A 16,211-nucleotide genomic window follows, 5' to 3' on the forward strand; every position below is an offset into this window, starting at 1 on the left:
GTTGCTTGCATGGTTTTGTCAGAAAAATGGTTTTATTCATCTGGTAATCATGGGTGGATGATTGGATGTTAGTATTATGTTGTAATTGGGAGCCATCTTTCATGGATTAATCACCTCGTTTCATAATTGGGATAATCCCTTCTTTATCTGCCTGGATTATTCCTCGCATAGTCTCCTTATAGTTTAGACACTCTGGCAGTAGATCATGGAAACAATTTTGTTTTATTAGAAGATCATGATAAGGGATTTACTCACTGAACATAAAACGCAATATATTAGGTCTATGGCTACCAATTAGTTTGCTTATCGAGTCAGAAATCAGAAATTTTATTGCTTAACTGATTATTGGATGGCAAAAGGTGCACAACAGGAATTCTTTTTTGATTTTATATGTAAAGAGTGAAACTAATGGTCAGTCGTAGAGTTCTGGAAACAACATAGTTATGAAATGTTTTTAGCATCTTGAATGCAAAATCTGTTTTCTTGCAGTTTTTGCTTAATTACTGACGCAGGAGGGTCGTTCCTTTAGCAAATTGCATGTTATACGTTATGCACACTAGAGTTAACTATTCTATTACTAAATTAGTTGCTGATCATTTAAATATTCAACCAGATTGTATCTACAACGGATCAGTTTTATACAAATGTTAAAATGTAGAGAGATTCACACAGCTCAGATTTCCTATAAGGAACATTTGTCTGGATAAACCCAAAGATACCATACAATTACTCTTTAACAATATGGTATTGTTGAAACCAAATGCTTTACATGTATTGAAATTAATCAGCTTAAGAGCAAATCTTTATTGTTGGTGTCATAATGCAATAAAAATAAAAGCAGATGATAAAAAAAGCTTATGAAATGCTATTTCAAATCTTATCTTAAACAGACCTTTGATATTTTACAAAATAAAACTTTACTGTAGTAACCTTAAGTTTTATGTATTTAAAATGATTCTTAATAGATGTTTATCTTTGTTTCTGGGGTGTTTTTTTTTTGGTAGGAAACGTTTTTTGAAAGCTTGGAATGCAGCAGTTTGGATTATGTTTGATAAAGTCTGTGTTTAAACTCAGTGCTTTGTGATATAGGTTTATTTTTATACTGCCTAAAAATAGATAAAATGCTCAGATGTTGTTTTCCTGTCATACTTTTTGTTCTGTCCGCCTGGGAGCTTCACAGCAGGCTGCTTAAAAAAAAAATCTATGGGAAATTTGGACTAGTCCATCCAACCGGGTGGAAAGGTAGTCGACAAGTTCTGTTCTTATTTATTTACATTCTTATAGAGAGTTTTTAAACTATCATGGGACCGTTAAAGCTGTGCTTAAAGAACCAATAATATTGTTATAATATGGATTTTGATGTCGAGCGTAATTTCGCCTGACCGCCTATGAAATAGTCTCCCCCCGCCGCTCGAGTTGGTTCAGTCCTGATGGAGCTGGGAGCCCTTTGGCGGCGCTAATTTTTTCTGCCTCTTAATATTTTTAGGGAGTGAAGTTCATGATTTAAAGTGAGACCAGAGAGCCTGTATCGCCTCTAAACCTCCGTGGCCTTTTTTCTGACTTTCATCGGTCACTTTGGCCGTCGTTGCCTTCCGGAAAGGTTGAAGTGTTCGGTGAGTTCGGTTGGAAATCAGCGGTACCAGTCCGGGACGGTTCAAAGTGCGTGATGCCAGTGAACGGAGGGGGCCTGCTGTCCCTCAGCAGATATCCCAACCGCACTTTAACCGTAAGTAAAGCCGTCTTTAAAGGAGTGAGGGCTTCTTTAAGCACCGCACGGAGTAACAGCGATGTTGGAACTTTGACACGGATTGGTTTATATTTGGGGAAACCGGGAATGTTGGTGTTTTTGATTCCCAGCAGAAGCCTGTTGCATCCTGCCGCACCTGCTGAAGGAGCGGCGCCGAAGTTAGCTTCTGTTTGAGAGCCTCCCGAAACGGTTGAAATTAAAAACTTCAAATCTATAAAACAAAGTTTATCATCCGTGAAAGGTTTACTACGGAGAAGGATTCGGGCCACTGAAAAAAAAGAAAAAAAAGTTAACTGATTTTAAAATATTGTTACAGTTTAATATGGGCGGAAAAGTCAGAATTCTGACTTTAATCTCAGAACTCAGACTTTAGAATTCTGACTTTAATCTCAGAATTCTGACCTTAATCTCAGAATTCAGACTTTAATCTCACAATTCAGACTTTAATCTCACAATTCAGACTTTAATCTCACAATTCAGACTTTAATCTCAGAATTCAGACTTTAATCTCAGAATTCAGACTTTAATCTCAGAATTCAGACTTTAATCTCAGAATTCAGACTTTAATCTCAGAATTCAGACTTTAATCTCAGAATTCAGACTTTAATCTCACAATTCAGACTTTAATCTCACAATTCAGACTTTAATCTCACAATTCAGACTTTAATCTCACAATTCTGACCTTAATCTCATAATTTTGACTTTAATTCAGACTTTATTCTCAGAATTCAGACTTTATTCTCAGAATTCAGACTTTATTCTCAGAACTCAGACTTTATTCTCAGAACTCAGACTTTATTCTCAGAATTTTGGACCTTAATGTAGATGGGCCCCATGAAGGAAGAGATGTGGAGCACTCAGCTTCACTGACATAGATGTGAGTTGTTTGGGAGGGCCAGTGACACATTGGTGGAAAATGACAGAATTAGGCGAATTTTTTGTGCCTGATGGGTCCCCAGTGATGCTATTTCATCAATGGAAGAGCAGAAGGTGATTAAAACAAGAGAGATAATCTCTAAAATATACATGGCTTGATGCTAACATGTTTGTTAGCTGTCAGAATTCTGATAAAAAAAGTCAGAATTCTGAGATTAAAGTCAGAATTATGAATTTTTTCCCATATTAAACTGAAATAAAATAAAAAATCAGTTAACTTTTTTTTTTGCTTTTTTCAGTGGCCCTAATCTTCCGTAGTTGTTAGTGAAAGTTGATCATGATGATCTCAGAGGGGGGGCCCTTAGCCCTAAACTACAATTTAAATCTAAACTCAGTGTTTTAATAATCCAGACTAGGCTGAACCAAATAAGGTTTCATTACATTACAACTTGACTATCTAGAGTCGTTTATTGAGCCAAAAAAAAAAAAAATCATGTAACTGATCCTTAACTGTCATAGAAAGCTGACAGCATTTCTGAGTATCTAAAGTATTAAAAAAGGCAAAAAAGTTTTCTTTTGCAAACTTTCAGTCACTCTGACAGAGTTTCGGTTCAAGGGACCCTAAACCATAAAAATATATTTTAGCAGTGCTGAATGCTCCTTCAGAGACCTTAATAGATTGGTTTTAAAAGTTGTATCTGGCTTTTACTTTAATATTTATTTTTTTAAGAATTATTTTCTTTTTAATCTACTCAATAGCAGAATAATAATTTAACTTTTCTTTCAAATATTTGCTAAACTCGCTTTATTTGCTAACAGTTTATTATTTTAATTTAACATTTGGGTTGATTTATGTTCTTTGATTCTAAGATGCAATGTTGTGGTTCTTCCAGTAGAGGTCACCATTGCACAATATATATTCTCTTGATGAAATGTCATGTTTATATTTATTTTGAGTGGCCATTCAACAGCTGCTGATTTGCGCTTGAATTAATAATTTTAGCATTGCTGAGTGATTTCAGATTATATTTTCCAGCAGAACAATCTAATCTGAGGTCAGAGTTTTGTCACCAAACCTGCTTTTGTTTACACACTCAACGGTCTGTGGTTACAGTGTAAACAATATGGATTTCACTACACTGGAACTCAAATTGGTTCTTTGTTAGGAGTTTGTTGCCATCATTGTGCTTTAGATAAGGTCGTATTGATCTGCCTGTTCTGTAAAAATCCTCCACACTGTTTTGGATTTGATTATGCCGCTTTTGACTGTTTTATTTCGTGCTGAAACAGTAGGTCAAATGTGTAAACTACTGTGTTACACAAACTTTGGCCTGGAGCCTCCTGAGGCATAATGGTGGGTTGTGATTCTCTTATCTCAACTTTTATTTTAGTTGAATTTAACGTGCCAGATAAAAAAAGATCTTCCATCTAAAGATAATTCAAGTGAGGAACTTTTCCCCTTTGTGTTTAGTGTGATTGATTTTGAAAATTGAAACAGACTTTAGCGTGTTATTCCGATTTTTCATGGGTTATATTGATGGTTTTTTTTTTTGTTCAAACATCCCGTGTTTCTTCCTTTGCAGAAATTGGGACATGCAATTTATTTATTTTCTTACAGTGTCCTTTCTGGCAATGTGGCAATAAGAATAAATGTCAAAAAGAGCCCAATAGATTCAGTGGAGCAGTACGGCTAACGCCATAGTGTCCCGCTTGATTTATGCTTATACAAAGCTTTATTATAATTCATGCAGGGAGTTTTACAGATTTTTTTGGTAGAACAGGAAAGGAAAAACAGAACAAAAAGGAGTAAAGATAAAAGAAAGAGGAGATAACGATAAAAAAAAAAAAAGGAATGTTTAACTAACCTTAAATGTCATCTCCCTTTTATCGGGAGATGACATTAAGGTTAGTTAAATATTCCGCTCTCCTCCTTGCTGATTCCTAAGCTATATAAGCCAGGTTGATGCCATGTAGAATTCAAATTGAGCTACACGTATTGATCTGGAAAGCCTTATGTAGAAAGGGAGGGACATTCAGCTGGGCGTCTGCCTCACATGCCGAGTTTTCAGCCAATCACAGCAGCAGCAGCAGTTTGATGTGTTTCACAACCAGATGAGTTAACTGCCGCTGTGTTTGCTTCACATGAGCAGTTTGGCCTTTTAGTTTTTTTTTTTTTACTCCACTGTTTTTATTTTTTTGTTTCCATTTATGTAGCGACACTGCCTATGGGCCTGGCATACATATAACAGTGTTGTTGCTTGTATGAAAGCGCATTCTTTTTAAATTATTTTATAACTTATGCTGCTCTTTGTTTGTGTTTTTTGTTTGGTATTTTTAAGGATTTTGATCCAGCAGAGATTTTTGCCTCTAAACGAAGCATAAATAAATAATTCAACACATTTCTTCCTCCAGACATCAGTCATGTTAAAAATAAAAGGTCTGGATCCATTTTTTGCTGCTTTTTTTCTGGTTTGTTAGTCTTTATTCTGAAAATAAACCAGAAGATTGAGGTTATTATTATTATTATTTTTTTTGAGCGCTGCTTTCTAACTTTATTTTTACGTTTTTCTTGTTGTAAATAATTTCTTATCTACACCACTTCCTGTGATTATGAGCTGGTATTTCAGCCGACTTCCTCATTAGTGGAAAATGTTTGCGCTGTGTTACATAACGGCCTCTCGCTCCGGAGACTCTGACTTCTCTGACAGGCCTGCCTCAGAGATGGCCGTCCCACAGAGCGAGGAGATGATCAAGAATATACCTCTCCTCTTCATGTAGTTCCCAAGAAAAAAAAATCTTAAGCTTTACACTGATAGGTGAACAGATGAGTGTTTGAATGAGCATGGCTTGGCGTAAATCCATCTTTCCATGCAGACGGTCCTCCAGCCTTCGTCTGCTCCCCACCGTCTCCCATGGTGAACCGCAGATAAGAAAATGAATCTGGGTTAGCATGAATGAGCTTCTGTCTCACATCAGCTTCCTCTAACTCTGCTCGTCTGAAATAATTCAGAAACTCCTGAGTCCTCCGTCATCTGGGCAGATTTCTGTGCCAAACTGATCTAAAAGTTTGAACCACCTTTTTATTGTTCATATTTTTGGGAGGCGTGCATTTGTGTGTTTAATCAAAGCATGCCTGCACAGAAGTTGGTGTATGTTTACACTTTCTGCAGACGGTGGGATTTGTGCTGAATGTAGGCCAGCAGAATCCCTGTTACGTCAAAGGCAGTTAGGCGGGCAGATGCAGGGAGGGAGCTGCTGCTGCTGCTGCTGGTTTGTGCAGATGTGGTCATGGAGGAGGCTGTGGCGCACAACGGGGACAGACTCGGATAAGCAGCAGCCAACGGCGGCCGACGACCATGAAGACGGTCCTGAGCCTGCACAGGAAATGGGCGCACGCGGTCAAGACCATCCGCATCCTGCAGGGACTTGTGAGTGCCGTCAGGCTGCCGTGCCGACGGGTCAGCTCTGTGCGGGTCTGCACCTCGCAGCCAGACCCAGTTGATGCGTCCGTTGATTTACTTAAACAAAATCGGGGGAATTCATTACATTTCGTGTTTTTTAAGAAGAGCAGATTAATCCAGAATCGAGGTTTGGATTTGTGGGTTTTTTCTATTTTTATTTCCATTAAACTAAACATAATTTGTTAAATTTGTTAAGTTTCTTCTATCAAACATTAAGCTGGCGTTTATTTCCCTCTGTATCTTGATTAAGTTTCATCTCAGCCTTTAGGTTTTTTGTTGTTGTTTTTGGCAACTTGGATACTTTTCTACCATTTTTAGCTTTTCTCAACCAGGTTTAAAACGAGAAACTTAGAAATTGAAGCGCTGCTGTTTGTGATGCGCGGCTGAACGTCTGCAGGGCGTCCGTTTAGTTCAAACCCTGAAGATTCAGAACTTAGCAGCGCTGATCGGACCCACAGCTGCTCTCTGAAGCATCAGGTGTTTAAATGATTCTGGTCAAAGTGGAAAATCTATTCCTCTTCATCTCATCTTTTTTGTGTTTATTTTTTGGTTCAGTTTCTCTTATTGTAAGAGATTTTTAAAAATTGTTTAAATAAACTTTTATTTGCTTTGATTTCTTTAATTTTCTAAAAAAAATCATTTTCAAAAGCTTAGTTTTTAGTTTTCATCAAGACATTCAATGACTTTTGGGATTGCACCATCATTTTAGTGTTTAATAAAGTTCTAATGGTTCCTTTTACTTTAAGTGACAAATAATGAAATTTATATTCTATATTGTGTTTATATAAAGGTTTAAATGTTTTAAATGCATCTTTATCTGGTCTTTTTTTCAGAATTTTTTATCCTATTAGGCTTTTTTCCCCCCTGCACAGATCCATGGATGTGATAATGTTAAAAACACTTTATTCTTTACTTTCTAAGGGACATGACTCACTGTTTTAATGATTAAGTCTTTAAATACTCTTCTAAGGCTAAAAAATGATAAAAGCTAATTCAGTGCTGCTGCTAATGCTACCTGGCTGTGCAGAACCGCTGTTAGCAGCATCTTATCAGAAATCAGACCGTTTCCTTTAAGGTCTGACCTGCTGCTTAAAGGAAACGTTTGATGCAGAGTTTTATCTAATTATTTGCATCAAATAATGTAGAAAATTGTTGTTTTGATGCTTTGAATGAGTATAAGAATATATTTTAAGTGAGGCATTGTCCGATCTGCCCGATCGATAGCTGAAAAGTCAGCTGACCGTCTGTGCCTTTGCTCCTCTCCTGGTGTCTCCTGGTTGTGTAACGGCGCAGGCTAATGAAATGGCTTTGTTTGTTACATCACACGAAGGCATTATTAATCTGTTCTGTGAAATAATCTTTGCTTTCCCCTTTTGTTTGTCCCCAGAACCCGGTCATGGAGGAGACGGTGTGGGAGCAGTACACCGTGACCCTGCAGAGAGTGAGTTCCCCTCCGTTCTACATTATTCACAACCCAAACAGACGCTCTGTTGTTCCCACCGCTTCACTTGGAGAGCATCTGAATTATTTGTGAGGCTCTCTGAAACTCTTAGAGCCAAAAAGCAAAGTGAACTTAAAAAGTTTGAAATCCTGAACTGTTTTCCACTTCTTCATGCCTTGGTGTAACATACATGTTTAATATCGCTTGTAAACGAAGCGATGAAAAGCTTCGTGCCTAAAAGTTTGATTGTGTGGGACTCATTGTCTCGTGCAGCGGCTCGATGCAGCCACAAAAAAAAAAAAATATGCAGGAAAAATGTCTTTTGCTTGCAGGCATGTGACCTCTACATGTTACCCTCCCCTCTCCTGCAGCCAGCTGTCACTCCCCTGCCATGTCCATCCACTCTCCTGCCGCTCATTAACTAATGCCTCTGCCCCCTCAGAACATCACTCATTGGGTTTAACTCGGCTTGCAGGATGATATTCGTTAGATTAGAGTCATCAGGAGGTGAAACGAGCAGCTTTATTCTCTCTGCATGTTGAAACAAAAGACAGGAGGACATTACAGACGTGTTTGTGTTAAAGGCCCTAAAGAAAAGGCAAAAAATGCATCTGCCTTTCCTCCTAATACTGAAAATGATTTAAAACATCAAATAATTTCAGTCTTTAATATAAAAAACGAGGTGGATATAATTTCTTGTCATTTATAGGAAAAACGCAATTAAAAAATGAAAAGTTTTTAACCTAGAGATGTCGACCCAAGGAGGATGTCCTCACCGCGGTTAGCCATGTTGGTGGTTTAATGGGCGTCATGTGTATCTGAAACCATAACGAATAACTATGTCACCGTCCTGAACACGCTACTTTGAAAAAGTAATTAGTTATAGTTACTAGTTAATTTTCCCAAAAAGTAACTGAGTTAATAACTGAGTTACTCCACAATAAAAGTAACTAGTTACTAGTAAAAGTAACTATTGCGTTTCTTGCCCTGTAACCTTCACCACTCGACCCCCACCTTCTCGCCGTGTGTTTCCAAAGCCAGCTGAATAGAGTGGATGACAAAGACAAGAACCTGCAGAGAGTTTAGCATTTATTGCAACTTAGGCCCCGTCCACACGAAGTCAAAACGAACACGAAACGCTGATATTTTCCAAAACGTTTGCCGTAAAGACGGAGACGTAAAATAAATGTGGTCGTCCACACGAATGCATGAAAACGCTGCAAAATGTATGCCAGGCCTGTAAGTGGCGCTGTGGTGCCAAAGCAAAAATAAGCGACGAAATGTTGGGCATGCGCACTAATATTTATACATGGTTGGTCCATGGTCCATTTTCGTGGTTCAGTCAAATTCAGGTGCTGAACTATGTCGTCGATATTGCTCTGTTCTTCCTGGAGATATTCCAGAAGAAGAAGATTCTGTTGTAAGCCCGACAGCAGGGTGAGTAGCATTAGCAGCAACGGCGCCATTGTTGTTGTGATGTGTCGCGCATGCGTGTTTAGAGGCGACGCTATGACGCATGCGTGTAAAAAAAAAAAAAAAAATGCGGTTAGAGCGTAAAGATGGAAACGCGAAAACGTTTCAGAATCTTCCCACTCTGAAGGCTGAATAAAAAAAAGATCGTTTACAGACCCCAGAAACGCCGGCTTCGTGTGGATGAGAGGCTGGTTTGGTGAAAAATTTGTGCGTTTAGGCCAGGGTTTGACTTCGTGTGGACGGGGCCTCTATGTAAATGACATCAGGGGGGAACGCTATCCGACGGGCCTGTAAACCCCGTCAGATAGCGTTTCCCCTGCTTAACATGGGGGGAACGCTATCTGATGCGGTGTAAATATCATCAGGCTGCATTACCTCTAGTCATGGGTGTGAAGTTTTTTAACAGGGCGTTCAGATCTGGTAAGTGAATGAAATTAATAACTGGGATGTCTAATTCTAAAATCCTGCATGTTTGGGTTGTTATAGATACTGCAACATCTATCTATCATCTATCTATCCATCCATCCAGCATTTGATCGTTCACGCTCTCCGTAGTTCCCCCGTGGCGCGAGCACAGGGCGGCTGTTACGTGCCTTTAGCTAGCATGCGCGTTTCCTGTCGCTTGCTCGGTGAATCGTGCCGCCTGCGCTGTGCGGAGATGCAGAGGAAACCGTATCTGATGGGGAAATGCAGCTCGACGTAACACCGGTATTTCCATCTGGAAAACACTTTTGCTGCGGGAGTCCTCCTCACTCTCCATCTCTCTGTGTGTGCTGTACGTTAACACCCGTAACAGCCATTCTCATTCTCCCCTCTCTCATGACAAGGCGCGCACGAGTCCTATCATGAAAAAAGGTTCATTGTGCGACCTGAGTAACGCGCAGTAACGGGGTGTCTGCAGTGGTAACTGCGTTATAGATACATTAAGAGTAATAATTTTGATTACTCGTTACTAAAAAAAAGGTAACGGCGTTAGTAACGCCCATCACTGGTCCAGAACATGTTGAAATGCAACATATTAGACTTAGATTTATTTTGTATACAGAAGTGTAATGAAAAAGAGATTTGGTTTAGAACAGCTCTCTAGACTATTTTATTTTTTAAAGTGCAGCCTTGATAAGATAAGCAGCAGTTGTTGTTGTTGTTGTTGAGCTGCTACTACAGCCTCCAGCTCCTGAAGCACCCGCTTCTCCTGGCTCAGGGGAGGAAGAGGAGGATGATGACGATGCTGTGAGGGTGGTAGTCCCCTGGGTTGAAGAGGCTGACGTGGTTGAAGCAGCAGTGGTGCCATCGGCATATTTAGCAGTGGTCCGGGAGGAGCCGGCTGGGAATGTTTCATTATTTGGCAGGGAAGCAGCTAGAGTTCTCTCCTCATTTTCACCTGCAGAGGACTGAGCTTCCCTTCTAGATGCTGAAGATTGCCCTGGAGCCGTCTGAGGAGCCTCCATTCATGCAGAGCTCTTTGTTTTCTATCAGAGTTTGGTCTGTTTTCTCCAGTTAGCTAGCCTGATAAACCAGACTAAATGTGAGATTAAAGGTGTAATTTAGTCTGGTCCCAATGAATGAGTAATCGGAACATTGTTGATGAGAACAACCCGTTTTTTTTTCAAACCGCTGTCTGTGCCTATTAGCCAACGCTCTGACCAATGAGCGCAACTACCTGTGACGTAGTAAGCGCGACAGAAAGCTGGTGGGGGAGTGTAAACAAACAGCCTGTCGGTAAAACGGCAAATACATCCTTCTTAAAAATGGATGAGCGTAGAGCCACTTCCTGCTCGCTTTTCAACGAAAACCCAAAGTCCAATCCTTCCAAAACTGATTCCAAAGCTGAGTCAAACGAGAACTGTTCAATAGTTGCTGCCATCTTCCTTGTTGTGCTTCTCCCAGCGTCGTGCAGCTTTGTCGTCACGCCCTCAAAACCCTGCTTTGAGTCTGCTTTCAGCCCAGAAATTCAAAACGCATCTCTGCGTTGTGATTGGCCCGCCAGTTCTAGGGCCAGGGGAGTTGATCGAGGCTAGATCACTAGCAGGCAAAAATGATTTTGGCTGCTGGTGGGTGGGGCTAGTTTACTAGGCTACCAGTTAGCGATTTCTTGATTTCTAAAGTTAAATATTATATGCTGGATGCTGGAGTCTCTGTAATCTGAAGGCTAAGCAATAGAAACTGATGCTATGAACACCACACCTCAGCAAGATGAAGGAAAAAACACAGTTTAACTCTTTATATCAGTCTGTGCAGAAGGAAAATGAAGTTAGAATCTGTTAAAATCCAACTTGGCCATTCAGCTGTGGAGGCTTTAGAAATGATTTATGATTCTGAATCAGATACTAACCTGATTGAGGTGAAGAGATCAAAACTGGAAGCTTAGACTTCCATGAAAAGGTGGAATGTGGGTCATATACGGAGAAAAAGAATGTGAAGCTTTAGATGACTGGAGTTGAAATGAGTGGATTAGAAAAACTAATGGACCCAGTGCTTATAGTTATCGCTCCATTGAACGTTTCCCTTCAACTCCCTGCACCAAAAAACTGCAGCTGAAATGATTTTACTCACTGATTCTCATCAACCAAAACTTTCTGGACATTAATTACAGGCTAAATGTGTCAAAAAATTGATCTTTTTCTTTTAAATAAAATTTTATATAATGTTGATTTTATCTGCAGCCAGATTAACACGGTTCTCGCTCCCTGGAGCCATGTTTACCTGACCCGCTGTAGGAATAAACTAAGCTGACTGGAAAGAGAGGATTTAGTTTAATCCACACAACTGTAGCTATAATATATCTGAAGTTAAGCTACACTAATATTTACCGAAACAAGACAACATGGCTACTGACTGATTAATGAAGTAATAATTAAATATTTGATCAGCTTCGGTTTTAAATAATTACATTTTTAGTTTTTAAAAAGAATGAACCATTTTTTTTTATTTTGAGCCATGCAACATTTCCTGTATTTACTTTAACCCTTTAAAGCCAGATCCAAGAACAAAACAAAACAGAAAATTACTTTTTTTGGTTTGAAGTCCTTATTTGGCCTTTTAACAAAATATGTAAAAAGAAAAAACAAAAATACATTTTTGATATTAATTTCTTACTATGCGATAAGTCAAGATTATTTTTTGTGTAGTCTTCTGCCCTCTGTTATCAGGTATATCTGATTGTGTACAATAGGATTTTGAGCAAAGTTTTTACCATTAAATTATGCAAAAGGTGTCAGACGCGAAACAGTTCAGAAACCGTATCAAATATGATACATTTGGCGTTACAGGGTTAAACTCAAATGGTTTAATTTCTCTACAATTAACCTGTAGTCTAAACTAGGGTTGTCAAAAGTATCGATACTCAAAAAAGTATCGATACTGAAACGTTGTATCCGGATACAATACTCATTTTAAAAAGTATCGATACAGCCATCTTAAGTGTAGAATAGTGGAAAATGCACTTTCTGAACACTGTGTGACTGAATAATTCTGAGCATTTTTCAGTTTCAGACTTTTTTTGTAACAGGTGCAGCTGCTGAGAATTATTTTTGTTTAACCAGTTTGGCTAGTGTCATTGTTATGTCTGCAAAACATAGCCAAGGAAGGAACACTTAATTTTAATTTTAAGTTTTTTATCAAGCTTGCTTAATAATGTGCACAGCATATAACCTCAAAATATTATTCTTATTGTTTTTTATATTTATTTCTTGTATTTTTTTTTAGTAATGAAAATATTTCTGTTGAATTTTAGAGTCTTTGTTTTTATTCTTGTGGTATCGAAAAGGGTATCGAGTATCGAATATTTTACTTAGTATCGGTATCGAGTTGAAAAGTTTAGTATCGTGACAACCCTAGTCTAAACGACATGTTTTACTTAGGGGTGCACCGATTGCAAATTTCTGGCTTAAATTGATTTTATTTAAAGGCTTGCCCTACTGCTCTAGCACCATTTTGGCCTATGCCAAAATATCATTAATTATATATAATTATCATTAATAAGACTACAAAACAGCTTTACAGTCTTATCTTACTGAAAAACATTGAATGAAGCCTGTGAGTCAATAAAAACTCTCAAATAAAAAGTTTAGAGCATTGACAATGGGTGATTTTCAGAGCTTTGGTCCGGTAGATTAGATCGGTGGAGAGGATCCGTTTTACATCCATTACTGATCTTCTAAAATAAAGTGGAGGCTGATCGGCCGTCCGATCAGTCAGTAGACCAGTACAGAAATGATCAACCTTTGAAATGTTTTGCTCTATTAGTTTCATTAGCTGAAAAACACTAAGCCCACTTTTGACACTGAAATGATTTAGCATCTCAACCCAAAGGGAAATTGGGATTACCGTATTTTCTGGACTATAAGTCGCTACTTTTTCCCCACACTTTGAACTAGGGCTGGGCAATATAGAAAGAAAGCTTATCGATTAAAAAAAAAAGCATATTGATCGATATTGATAATTATTGAAAAGATTTGAAACCATATTTTATGTGCAGCTCTGACTGGACTTTTTTATAATATTGCTAAATGATTTAATTTTAATAAAGAACACAAACACAGACTTTGAATTAAATCTTTATTTAACCAACTTTTTTAACCATAACAGAATTGTTTTAAAGAAAAATAACTTAAGAGAGTTATGTCATTAAATTCCAGAAGATTCCTCGGAAGAGAGCCGCGTCGGGGCCTACACAGCTCGTACTCCTGCGGGTGTGAGCGGCTGAGATGATTAAAAAAAAGTTGGTTTCGTTATCAGACTTGGGTTTTCACTGGTTCCCTACAAATTTTACAGATGACTGTGGTTTGTTTTTTGTCCGACTTGCCATGACCGAAATACTGCCAGACTGCCGAACTACAAAAACCTTTCTTTGAAACAATTTCCTCCGCCTCTCCTTGCTGCGACATCTTCATGTGCTCTGTGTTGTGGTTTGAGAGGGCGGCGCTTTGTGACGGCGTGCCTGGGTCCGCGATTGTGATTGGTTGGGAGGAAGCAGTGACTAGCATAAACCTACATGCTAGGCTACAATGAGAAGGAAGGAAAACAGCGTTTCTTTTTTATCGAACCTCTTTTTTTCTATTGCGCCACACGTCTATCGATCGATATATATCGTTATTGAATTATCACCCAGCCCTACTTTGAACCATGCAGCTTATACGAAAGTGCTGCTTTTCTGTGGATTTTCTTCCTCACCGCCATGGCAAGAATTCAAAGTTGGAAATTAAAGAAGAGGCTAATTTTCATTCAGCACTAGAATATGCTAGCAGCACGATCACTGCTGCGCTTTATGGAATGGAAATGTTCCTTTACTGTCTGGAAAGCTGTACTAAACAAAATTTTGTTTTATATACACTCTGTGTATACAAAATGAAAAAAAGTTGTCCAAGTCTAAGAACAAATGTCCCGAATTCACACAGTTTGACATCTATTTGCCGCATTAAAGCTGCCGAACCAATGAAGAGGCTGGGTTCAACTCCTGCAGAGCTGAAATAAAGAGCCGAAGAAGCCCCGTCGTTCAGTAGAAGCTGCAGTGAGCCAACAAGCTAACGGGAGCTAGCATTCTTCTTCTTCCCTGCTCCAGGGGTAACATGTACAGCTCTCCCCTCCAGGTTTGGTAGGAGACAGTTCAGTAGATTTCAGCGACTTACAGCCCAGTGCGGCTTAAATTAAAAGGACAATTAACGTCCATAAAAACATAAACTTTGATTTATGAAAGATTAAAATGTTTAGCTGAAAGTGGTTTAATTTACAGGAAACATTGAATATAGAAGTAAAAACAAGTCTCATCCATAAAATGAGAATGAAAAATCCATTAATGTGTAAAAAGTTGAAATGGGTCAAAACAGTTCAATTTTATTTAATTTTTTTAAGTAATTTTCTTGAAAAGGGCTTCAATATTTTACTTTAAAAAAAAGTTTTATTATACTTTTTTAATTGAGTTTTTTTTTTTAAAGAATCAAAATGATTGATTTATTAAAATATAAAAAAAAACTGAAACAAGGTTTTCCCAAAAATGTAAACATTGAATCAAGTGAGAAATTTTGTAAATTTTTATAATTTTCTTTTAATGATTTTCTGACATTGTGTCGTCTTTAATTCAGTCTAGAATCGAACCATTTGATACATCTAGAAATAGAACAGTAGGATAAAAATGGCCGCTCGTGTTCTGTTTTTGTGCTCCAGCTCTCATCCTCCCTTTGCCTGAACAGCCATCTGCTAGAGATGGAGGGAAGAGGTGAATTGTGTTTTCATGTGTCTGGATTGAAGCGAGGGGATGATGACGCGGTCGTCAAATCTCCAACTTAATCTCATCCTCAGTAACACCAGGTGGAATAAAAAGGAGCGGGTGAAAAATGCTCCTAGGTGACGGCATCACGATACATTTCTTAATTTGGGTTTTTAGTTATATAAATCTGATATAGATATAAACAGTATAAATTTAGGAAACCCAGAACAGAATATTTTCCAATCTACTGAACATTACTAGTCCATAAAATTTGTTAAATTTGTTGGTTAAAAAAGAATCTAGATATTTTTAGAAGCTACAAACTCAACAGATGAAAAGTATCTTAAATTAAACCAGGTGAATATCTCTCCCTGCTGGTATTCAGGCAATGGCTTCTCATCTCTTTCTGTTTGTCATTCTCCTCTTTCTTGTTTTCGTGATTTACTTTATTTATTCAAGAAGACAAACGCACCTTAGCCTGAAAGACTGTGTTCACAAATCCCATGGTAGGTTACCAAAATAACTCACAGATCTGAAAATAAAGACAGAAGTCACGATGTATTCACATAACTCTTAAACCCTTAGTAAGACTGTAGGAAGTGCCTTATAATTAGGTTTCTATTATTGCCGCTGTAGTCTTTACAATATAGGGTTGTTATTTTGTTATTAAAGCATCCTTTATTTTGCACTTCTCATCTTTAGTAATAAAAAAAGCAGATCCCAGCCATTTTTTTTTTTTTAACCTGGCCGCAGCGAAGGTTGACAACACCAGCAAGATTTTAACCAAACCTTCATCTCCTCCAAGATCCGCTCAATCACTAAACAAAAAACTAATGAATTCGGATATATTCCATAATGCAGAGGTCTTCAACAGGGGGTCCGCGACCCCTAGGGGGTCCACAGGGGTACTAAATGGGGGTCGCAAAAGTTTTGGTTAATTACTTTTTTTTTTTTTTTTTTTTTTTTATATTCCCCCTGCTATTTTTTCCACTAATTGAAATGTCTTTA

The 16,211-nt window shown here is 38.2% G+C and overlaps 1 protein-coding gene across 8 annotated transcripts in view; it reads left to right on the forward strand.

Moving 5' to 3' along the window:
* Positions 1-16,211, forward strand: part of tjp2a (tight junction protein 2a (zona occludens 2)) — a 75,754-nt gene that overhangs the window by 29,758 nt on the left and 29,785 nt on the right. For 6 of the 8 annotated variants that reach the window (XR_005281021.1, XM_038287613.1, XM_038287606.1 and 3 more), the window contains exon 3: positions 7,472-7,525. Coding sequence is in view for 7 of the 8 variants with exons in the window: in XM_038287613.1 (XP_038143541.1) it covers positions 7,472-7,525 (54 nt within the window). In the remaining variant the exon portion in view is untranslated. Of the gene's footprint in view, positions 1-1,419; positions 1,727-5,898; positions 6,052-7,471; positions 7,526-16,211 lie in introns of those variants that run through there. The other 2 variants (XM_038287612.1, XM_038287611.1) reach the window with 2 other exon arrangements.

Source organism: Cyprinodon tularosa, unplaced genomic scaffold (assembly GCF_016077235.1).
Source record: "Cyprinodon tularosa strain WSP-4 unplaced genomic scaffold, ASM1607723v1 ctg241, whole genome shotgun sequence".
In the NCBI taxonomy this organism is placed as follows: Eukaryota; Metazoa; Chordata; class Actinopteri; order Cyprinodontiformes; family Cyprinodontidae; genus Cyprinodon; species Cyprinodon tularosa.